At 50.9% G+C, this 9986-nt stretch overlaps 1 protein-coding gene across 1 annotated transcript in view; it reads right to left on the bottom strand.

The window, feature by feature from the left end:
• The window catches only part of CPXM2 (carboxypeptidase X, M14 family member 2), a 117899-nt gene extending 107917 nt beyond the window's left edge, over window positions 1-9982 (bottom strand). Inside the window, exon 1 of the mRNA XM_024751595.1 lies at window positions 9682-9982. Within this exon, the coding sequence (XP_024607363.1) occupies window positions 9682-9982 (301 nt within the window). The remainder of the gene's footprint in view (window positions 1-9681) is intronic.
• Between the last annotated feature and the right edge of the window lie 4 nt (window positions 9983-9986).

Below are 9986 nucleotides of genomic sequence, written 5' to 3'. Positions count from 1 at the left end.
AAAAAAAAATTTTAAAAAGTTTTAAAATAAAAAAAAAAAAAAAAAAAAAAAAAAAAGATATTTATCAAGAAAATCTTAAATCCTCAAAAAATTCAAGGGTGCACTGGGCCCAGCCACAGGCAATCCCCTCTCTATCATATTCTTGGGTGATACCTGCTGGGTATATCTTTCATTTTTCATGTAAGCTAAAAAAAAAAAAAAAAAAATCACAAAATTAAATGTCCTCCTCGGGTCAAGGAAATCAATAAACCAAAACATTCAGAAAGGCCAGAGGAGGAAGACCGCCAACCTAAGTGCAGCTGATGACATCAGCCTCACGTCACCTCGGCATCTGTCCCATTTTTGTGGGTAGGAATGCCAGCCCGGTGACCTCCAAAGATGACTTCTTCTGAAAGAGCCTGATCGAGGGTCTGTAAAAATCTTGATTGTTTGGAAAACTGGGTGCCATAACTTTTGAGAATCAAGCGTCTGATTTGGCAGAAAGATAATATGTTAAGGGAAGAGAAAGTTTTACAAAACATGAGAGGAAAAAGCCATCCAACCCCTCCCTGGAAGCCGGCCATTCATTGCAGGCCTTCCCTCTGCCTGGGCAACCTCTACGGGGCCTCCACGGCCAGCATGGGAGACAGAGTCAGAGGACACAGCCCCACGAACACCCTCAGCCTCACTCCCCTGGCCTGGACCCACGCCCCGTACTCAGCTCTGGGAATCCAATAATGGCCCAGATGTGAGGCAGATGTGCTATCACCCCTGAGACCAACATGTGGGGAACAGATTCCCTGCAGGGAAGTGGCAAAGGGACCGAGAAAACAGGCAGGGCACCTGCCACCTTCTCTAGGGAAGACGCACTTCCAGGACATGTACCTACAGATCTGTTTCCAACCCCAGGCGGTCAGGTTCTGCCACTGCAACGACCATGTGTGGCCTCGGGGGACCCACCTCACCCCTCCTATGCTAATTCCCCTCATCAGTGAAATAAGGAGACACGGTACCTGCCTCGGTGGGAGTTACGGAGAGGAAAGAGATGACATACATCAAAGCACTGAGGGCCGTGCCTGACCTGCAGTGACCTCTGAATAAAAGACAGCCTCCACCTTCTCACCCTTCCTGTTAGTCCCAAGTCCCGACCGTCACAAAGCACCATCCCAGGTGCTGCAAGAGTAACAGCCAACACGTGGAGCACGGGGCACAATTTACAAGGCATTTTCACGTAGATTAAAACATTTGATCTTGGCAAATACCCATCGAGGGCAGGAAGCTTGCTACGAACATTATTCTACAAGAGGGGGACACGGAGGCCCAGAGGAGAAGAGACCCACCCGAGGTCACTGACAGACAGGAGCAGCAGAGCGGGAGCCTGACGCCAGGCCTAGGCCCTTCCCTGCCCCTTCTTCTCGTACAGATGACAGAAAGCGTGAACTGGAAATAATGCACAGAGAAGGAGCCAGGACCAAATCAACATCTCCATCTGGGCTGCGTGACAAAACTGAATTCCTTAAAAGTAGCGAACTGAATTGCCAATGCAGGCCACATATTCTATTCTGGTCCATGGTGATAAATATCACGCTCCTTGATTGACAGGAAACGATTTTTTTCCCCTCTCTATACTAGGAGCTTACAGTAGCAACCCCAGAATCCGAAAAAATTCTTTGCCGCATATGTGCATTTTCCCAAGAAATTCCAGCCCTATGGCACCTGCGCTCCCTCTTGTGAAGGACGCAGCCCCGCCTTAAGCTCCTTGCCTGGCTCCTGTGAAGGAACCCGCGTGAGGAGGAAGGATGCGAGAAACCAAGCCACTGCAGGTTCTCAGGAGCTCCCCAGAGAGGCAGCCTCGCGGCACCGGGACAGACAATAATTCCGCTTTTCTCAAACACCACGGGACCAAGGAGGACCTTGCAGGCGAACGTGAAAAGCCGAAACAAAAGCAGTTAGAAACCTGTGCTCCCGGGACTTCCCTGGCGGTCCAGTGGTTAAGACTCCAGGTTTCCACTGTAGGTGGCGTGGGTTTGATTCCTGGTCGGGGAACTAAGATCCCGCAGGCTGCGCAGAGCAGCCCAAAAAAAACCCAAAAAATCAGAAACTCGTGCTCCCTGTGTGTGTTAGCAAGAAAAGGATCGTGACACAGGGAGGGGACAGCCTGTGTCCTTATCGAGTTCCCAAATCTGAGACCGTCAAGCTCCTGGCAGAAGGAGGTTTCCCAGGCATCAGGTGAAGCCTGAAAAAAGGGACTGAGTGGCTGAAGGACGTGCCTGCGTCCGTTAATCAGTGACCTGAATGGTCTGGGCTGGAGACGGAAGCACCAGTGCAGTTTTCTAAGTACTTATTCAGCAGGGCTGGATCAAAGTCAATCGATCAATCAGTCCGTCAATCAATCAATCAAAAGCCCTCCCCTGCTCCTGCTTGGCTGTGTCTTCCCTGGGAAACTAGCCGATCAGACCATGACCTCCTCTGGGCTGGCCTCCTGTGCAGAAGAAAGACCTTGGTCTCGTGCAGAAGACTTGGCCTCCACCAGGGTCCCCAAGGCAGAAGGGACAGCCACGCCCAGCCTCTGTGCAGCAGCAGCCACCTTCCTGACCTGCAACCAAGCAAGAAGCCCTTAGCCTTTAAAGAGATACCCCGGTAACCACAGCAGGTGGGGTGTGCCAGCCCTGCAGGGGGCACTGCTGGTACTTGCTGGTCTCTGTTTGGGCTCTGCCTGGAACGAACCAGCCTGAGACAAGGCCTTGGAAGCAGGAGCGAATGTGAGAGGTGATTTCATGAAGCACAAATGAAGAAGTGGAGGGAGTGAGACTCAGAGAAGGAAACGCCGATAAACCGGGCTGCACTGCTAAGCAGGACCCATCAGGACTCAACGTAGCTGGGGGACCTGAGGACACTGGGTAGGAGCTGCCTCTGACCTGTCCCTCGAAAGACTGCAAGGCTGTGCATCGACCTTCTAACCTCACACCACATTGGGAAGCTTATTATCATTATTTTTTTTTCCCCTGTCACAGTGAGGAATTCGAGGCGCGAAGATGTCATACGTGTCCATGAATGGCAGAGCCAGATTTTGAATCTCTCTGAATCCTGAAAAAACTATGCCAAACTCTTCCATGTGCCTCTCATGCATCAAGTATTCCATAAAAATCTAGAGTCTTAAATGAAAAGTCTTAAATGAACATTTGAAGGTGTCTTGTGTGGCTCTGACCATCCTACGATACCCAGATCAGTAGTTGATGGGATCCCAGCCAGTTACGAACACTAGCCCTTCCCGTAGCCATCCAAAGCCACCCCAGTTTTATGGGTTTCATGATCCCAGAAAAGCAGCGAGGGAGGCAGGGACCTCAGAAGGCCACAGAAGGCAGAGCCATTGCTGGAGGCACAAAGCCTGAGAGCTCAGGCTCCCTGGCTACCTCAGACATCCAGCAGAGACCCCCACCTCAAAAATCCAGGTTCCAAGGGACTTCCCTGGCAGTCCAGTTGTTAAGACTCCACGCTTCCACTGCGGGGCACATGGGGTCAGAAACTAAGATCTCGCATGCCGCGTGGCGTGGCCAGGTTCCAGGGCCCAGGCTGCTGCTGCCACGGGACTGAAGCCACCACCCACCGTGAGGTCTGGCAGCCAGGGATGCCCGGGGCACACAGGAAACGCGGTGGCTATTTTCAAGAACCACAGCATCCAACCCAGCTTCCCCAAACACGCAAGTGTCTGTCCCTTCATTATCCATGCACAAACCCTGGTTTCTGGAACCATGGGCACAGTCGAGAGGAGATCTGCCAGCGCGAATAGCTGACTTTGGAAAGCATTTTGGAAACACAGAGGTGGTGTCTTAGAAAGCTGCTTGCTGATGTACATGAGAAGACCTTTTTAATAAAAAGTCCTTTCCCTTGGAATTTTGTAGGGAGTTGGACCAAACATTTTGGATTTAACTCTTCAAGAGAACATATAATACCATGATATAAAGATTTCTTGTTATTTGTTTAGGTGTGCTGACAGCCTTGTGATTGCTTTTAAAGTATATAGTGAAATATTTACAAACACATTCATCTAATCCTCACACTCCAGCTTTGCCGGGCAGAAGACATTTCCATCTGAAGGCCAAACCTTGCAAGACGCCCTGAAGAGTGTTGCAGCAAAAGCTTAAAAGTGAAGCTCTTTCCAGCAACTAGCTGGCAGCGCATAACAGAAAGGGCTTTGTTTACAACCAAATATGCTCAAATAACAACTCTTTGATTATCACTGCCCGCCCGCCCCCCCTCCCCCCCAAGCCGGGGCAACACAGCACAAAGTGCAAACTCTCCAGTTCTGGGCACAGACATACGAACAGACATGGATCGCTGCCCACTCTGCGAATTCCACGGACTCAAGACCGTGGACCAAAACCATGGATGCAATGCAGGCGGGCGTGTATTCCAACAGAGGTACATGCTCCCCAGTCCTTGAAGAAAGCAACAAACAAGCAGGAACCCGAAAGTTAAAGGCTACTTCTAACCCAGTGGAGGGGGGAGACAAAACATCTTCAAATCACCTATTAAGAGTCTTGTTTATTAACTTGGTTGTTTCTTCCTACCACTTGGGAGGGAAAAGGCAAATCAGTTATATAACTGTGGTTTACTTCTCTGTTCCATTTTTTTCTCTACAAAAAGTATGGCTCCAAACCAAGTCCATCAATTTGGAGATGACATGAGAAGTACACCCCAAATCCACTCCCACGCCCAGAATGTGGTCCGTCATCTCACTCTTCACCCTGGGATGATGAAAACTGGGGCCAGGAGACTCACTCTTTGGACCTCAAAGCATTCCAACTGCAGGGATCTAGAAAATATTGAATTTGGCTAGAAACAGCTGAATAAATGGAATTAGAGAGAAGCAGCTTGCCAGGTCCCTGTGAAGAAGAACATGCTAGCAATCAGTACTATTTATCCAATGGATAAGCAACCTCGCAAGGTGGTGTGCACCCATCAGTGGAAACGTGTGAGCCAAGACTGGCGTTGAAGTAAACTCCCAGGGGCTTCCCTGGTGGCGCAGTGGATGGGAATTCGCCTGCCAATGCAGGCGACACGGATTCAAGCCCCGGTCCAGGAGGATCCCACATGCTGTAGAGCAGCTAAGCCTGTGCGCCACAACTGCCGAGGCTGCACTCTGGAGCCCGTGCTCCACAGCAGGAGAGGCCACTGCAGTGAGAGGCCCGCGCACCGTGGCAAGGAGTGGCCCTCGCTCACAACTAGAGAAAAACCCTGGTGTGGCAACAAAGACCCAACACAGCCAAAAATAAAAGAAATAATTTTTTAAAAAAAGTAAACTTCCAGGCCCAAGATGGAGTTGCTCTTACCGGAATTGGCTCTTAGTTAGCCAATTCCCCAACGCCAAGCCAACTCTGAGTCTTCTCACCCCAAACAAAGTGGACTGTGACACCCCAGCCAACCAGATATTTTCTATGTTCTTCTTCCTTGTTCTTTATTCTTTGTCCTATAAAAGCTTCCTGCCTTCTGCCCCATTTTGCCATTCTCCACAAGGAGACTGTCCATTTCATGAAAGTGTTAAAAAAAAGTTTATATCACCTAAATTGTCTTCTTCAATCATTTTTTAACACCGAGCAGCCCACTGTCGGAATCTTGCAATAAACAAGAACTTGCATGCAATGAACACTTAGGTTCCTTGAAGTTCTAAAATTCTGGGAGTTACTGATGTTCACAATGAGGGCTTCAGAAATTTTATGATATTGAGTCCCACTCCACCACAGAAAAAGATTTCACAGTTCTGTATCCTGATGGTGGTGATGGTTCCATGAATCCATAGATGTGAGACAATGCAGAGAACCACACACACACACACACACACACACACACACACACAAATGTGAAAACCAGGGAATGTAACCTAAAAGTTAAAAGTATTGTACCAATGTCAATTTCCTACTTTGACATTGTATATAGCAGTGATTCTCAACCCACTGATGACAGGTGACAATGTCTAGAGACATTTTTAGTTGTCACAACTTGGGGGAGGGTGCTACCAGCATCTAGTGGGTCAAGGCCAGGGATGCTACTAAACATCCTACAATGCACAAGACAGCCTTCGCCCTGAGACACACACACGTGCGCGCACACACACACACACACACACAATTGGCCCCAAAATGTCAATACTGCCGAGGTTAAGAAATCCTGTACTGTAGTTCTAAAAGATGTTATCATTGGGGAAGCTGGGGCAAGAGTATACAGCAGCGGTCCCCAACCTTTTTGGCATCAGGGACCAGTTTCACGGAAGACAATTCTTCCACAGACGGGGAGTGGGGGGATGGTTTCGGGATGATTCAAGCCCATTACATTTATTGTGTACTTTATTTCTATTATTATTACCTTGTAATATATAATGAAATAATTATACAACTCACCATAATGCAGAACCAGTGGGAGCCCTGAGCTTGTTTTCACTAGCCACTCACTGATAGGGTTTTGGTATGAATCTGCAAGCCATTGATTTGTTAAGGTCTCCGTGCAGTCAAACGTCTCTGCTAATGACAGTCTGTACCTGCAGCCGCTCCCCAGCGCTAGCATCACCGCCTCAGCTCCACCTCAGATCATCAGGCGTTAGATTCTCATAAGGAGCGCGCAACCTAGACCCCTCGCATGCGCAGTTCACAGCAGGGTTCGCGCTCCTATGAGAACCTAACGCCGCCGCTGATCTGACAGGAGGCGGAGCTCAGGCGGTACTGTGAGCCATGGGGAGCGGCTGTAAATACAGATGGAGCTTCACTCGCTCGCCCGCCACTCACCCTCCTGCTATGCCTCCTGGTTCCTAACAGGCCACAGACCAGTACTGGGGACCCCTGGTATACAGGATCTCTCTGCACTATTTCTGCAATTTTCTGTGAGTCTATAATTACTTCCAAATAAAAACTTTAAAAAAAATTGAAGATTTCACTCTATTCGGCACATCACGGCTCTACTTCTCCGGAAGCTGTCAGCCGCTCGTGGAAGATGCAATGCTCTCAATTAACCAAAGGATTCAGCTGTCCAAGCCACTTCCGGGAGAATGTCAGCCCATGACATCCATTGCACATTTCTGTGGTAGCATGCAAGAACAGTCAAGGGGCAAGTCAAACTCACACCAAGATCAAATCCCCAATGCCCTTGGCTCCTTAAGTATACCTCCCTATGGGATTCAGACAAGACTCCCTCCTAGACCCTGACGCACAGAACATCTGCCTTCCATCTTCCCTGGAGCCCAGCCTTTATGCAAGATACTGGCTATCTGGAAAATACTTCATCATCTGCAAAGACAAAGCACATGACAGACTTTTCAATGAGTAGTTATATATGCTTTCACTTTCTTTTTCTTCTCTAAATCTTACCTCTCACTCCCACCTCAGTGTCTAGACAGTGCCTGGTATGTAGCAGGCACCATCTACCCAGTCCAGAAGTTCACAGCAAACAGAAACGAATGCTTCTATTATATCACGAGCAGTACATATATCAAGCCACCCCTTAAGGGGGACAAAATCATCTCCTCTTACTGCAATTTAACTGCACAAACTATCACTGACCCCCCCCCCAGTCAAAGTCAGTCTTAACCAAGCTCCCCCACTTGGGGTCCAGGGTAAAGGGTTCCAGTGGTCAAGTGCCAAAAATGGCGGAATGGGGAGAACAGACTTGAAAGTATTTGACCAAGGCCACGCTTTGTTTGTCAGAGTCGGGGAGCTCTGAAAAGCCCCACACAATTTATTAGAAACACACACTCCAGGCAGGAGGCCTGGAGGCAGCTCTCCAGAAGCTGTCTCTGGAATTTCCAGGGCCCTGTTTTTATTTTGGGGAATCAGCAATGCAGCCCTCAACACACCTGCAATAACCTTCTCCAAGCCGCCAACTTTGGTGCTTTCCAGGAGGGCGGGGCAGGGGCTGTCTTGCGCTCCCCTCCCCCCAGGACCTCACCCAGCATCTGATGTTGGAAAGGTTCTCCGTAAGGACCTGCGGAGTTATGAAGAACTCACAGAAGGGCTAGCACAACCACGAGCTGACACACTGCAAGCTTTTGTTGAAAAGCTCATCAAGCAGCTGACAAGTAAGGTAGCAGGCACTAGTCGTCCTGGGCGGATAGATGCTGAGGTCCGGGAAGCTGAGCGCTGAGCCCCAGACCCGGGCGTTAAGTGCAGTCCTCACACTCTCAGTCTGCGGCTTCTTCCATGCTCCCCTTGCCGTCTCCCCAGTAAATACCAGAACCTAACAAATGTGTCTCCCACTCACCTCTCCCAGCCATGCCCAGCGCTGTGCTAACCACGTAGCAGATACTAAAAAAACAAAAACACATGCCGGCTTGATTCAAACTACCAAACAAAAAAGGTCTCGAGTTAAAAGCACAGGAGAAGGGTTTTCAAATCTCCCACGCCAGCGAGTGACCCTAAGCAGCTTGCCTACGTGGCCAGAGCCTCAGTTTCCTCATCTGTCAAGTCACAAGAATACCCACCCCTCAGAGCCCCTGAAAGAATGAATGAGACAGACGGCTGCCCGTAAATCTCCTAATAAAGTCGCAGCAGATGGTCTACAAATATGAGTGTCTTTTCCCAACTCCTATTCCTGTTACACAACTCACAGAACTGCCTGCAGATGTACAGAGTCGCCCACAGACTGAAATATGGCAGGACTCCCCCTCCAGGTAAGTGCAAAGGAGCTGCTGAGATGGGCCCACACACTCAAGAGTTCTGAGCCACCATCTCCACTCCTTCCCCACTGCCTCGCTGCTATCTCTTGTGAACAGTTTAACCAAACAAAGGTGATGCTTTTCATGCCAGGAGCTGTGTAATCGTGCCACTGGCATGTATCTCCTTTCAAGGAAGGCCGTTACAAGGCTGGAGAATTTGGCCACAACCCTGCCTCATGCCTCAATCTTTAAATACTAGGACCGCAGCCCTCTGCAATTTGAGCAAAGAACATTTGGGACAATGAAGAGAAAGTCCCCCTTCTCAAGGAGTGTAAGAAACTAAATGGAAGTCATTTCCCCAAGACAGGGCAGGCGGAAAGTGGGGATGCAACTGAGAAGGCTGGGAGAGACGGCCGGCTTCAGGCGCCACTGGGCTTCCCTAACCCCTCCTCCTGCACAGGAGTCCAGCTGCAGCCCAAGGCTCCCCGACAGAGGCTCTGCCATCCTGCCCCTACTGGACAGAGGATTCAAGGGACCCACAGAAAGCAGGAGGGAGGGGGCCGAGAGGGGACCCTGCCTGGGGAAAGGCCCACCGCTGAGCTCTCCCCAGAAGGCCACGGTGCCAAAACAGACCAACTAGTCACATCGCCAAATAGGAAATTCACTCTCAAGAAAACGCCCTGGGAGAAGACTGAAAAAGTAGGCAGAGTAGGAAGAAGTGTCCGGCAGAAAGATCCTTTGCCCAGGAAATTTCAAACTTGGGGCATTGGGACCAGCTGCCCAGGCAGCTTCCCAACTGCACAGTCTGTCTCTACCTGAGAGGGGACCGCCGGTCAGGTTTAAGCTCCAGGACGCTCGGAGCGGCCCGCGGGATGCGCAGTGCAGTGCCTAGGAAGGGGGTGGGGGGCAGCGAAGGGGAGGTTCACCGGTCTCTCGTCCCAGACACACGGACTGCGAAGACTGCGAAGCCTGCGGTCGCCTCAGACCCGGCGGGCTACCGCTGGGACAGGCGCACAGCCACGGGCGCCCCCTCGGGCCGCGCAGCGCAGAAAGTTACTTACCTGGCGGAGGCGTCTCCGGAGCCAACTTCTCTCTCTTGGGAGCCTTCTTGGGCTTGGTCGCCTTCTTGGGCGGCCTGGGCTCGGACGCGCGCAGCTTCCGCTCCTCCTCGCCAGGCCCCGCGGGCAGCGGCGGCGAGAAGGGCTCGGGCTCCAGGCGCGCGTAGTAAGGCTCCCGGCTCCAAATCTCTTGCACGTAGTAGTCGGGGTCCTCGACGGCTGCGCCCTGGGCCGCGGCCCCGGCCAGGGCCACCGCCAGCAGCGCGAGAGCCAGCGCCAGCGCGGCTGCCCCCCGGCGGGCCATGCCC

This window comes from Neophocaena asiaeorientalis, unplaced genomic scaffold (assembly GCF_003031525.2).
Source record: "Neophocaena asiaeorientalis asiaeorientalis breed wild unplaced genomic scaffold, Neophocaena_asiaeorientalis_V1.1 scaffold108, whole genome shotgun sequence".
NCBI classification, from domain to species: domain Eukaryota; kingdom Metazoa; phylum Chordata; class Mammalia; order Artiodactyla; family Phocoenidae; genus Neophocaena; species Neophocaena asiaeorientalis.
The sequence above is the reverse complement of the archived record's forward strand: the minus strand, read 5'-3'. Positions and strand labels throughout refer to the sequence as shown.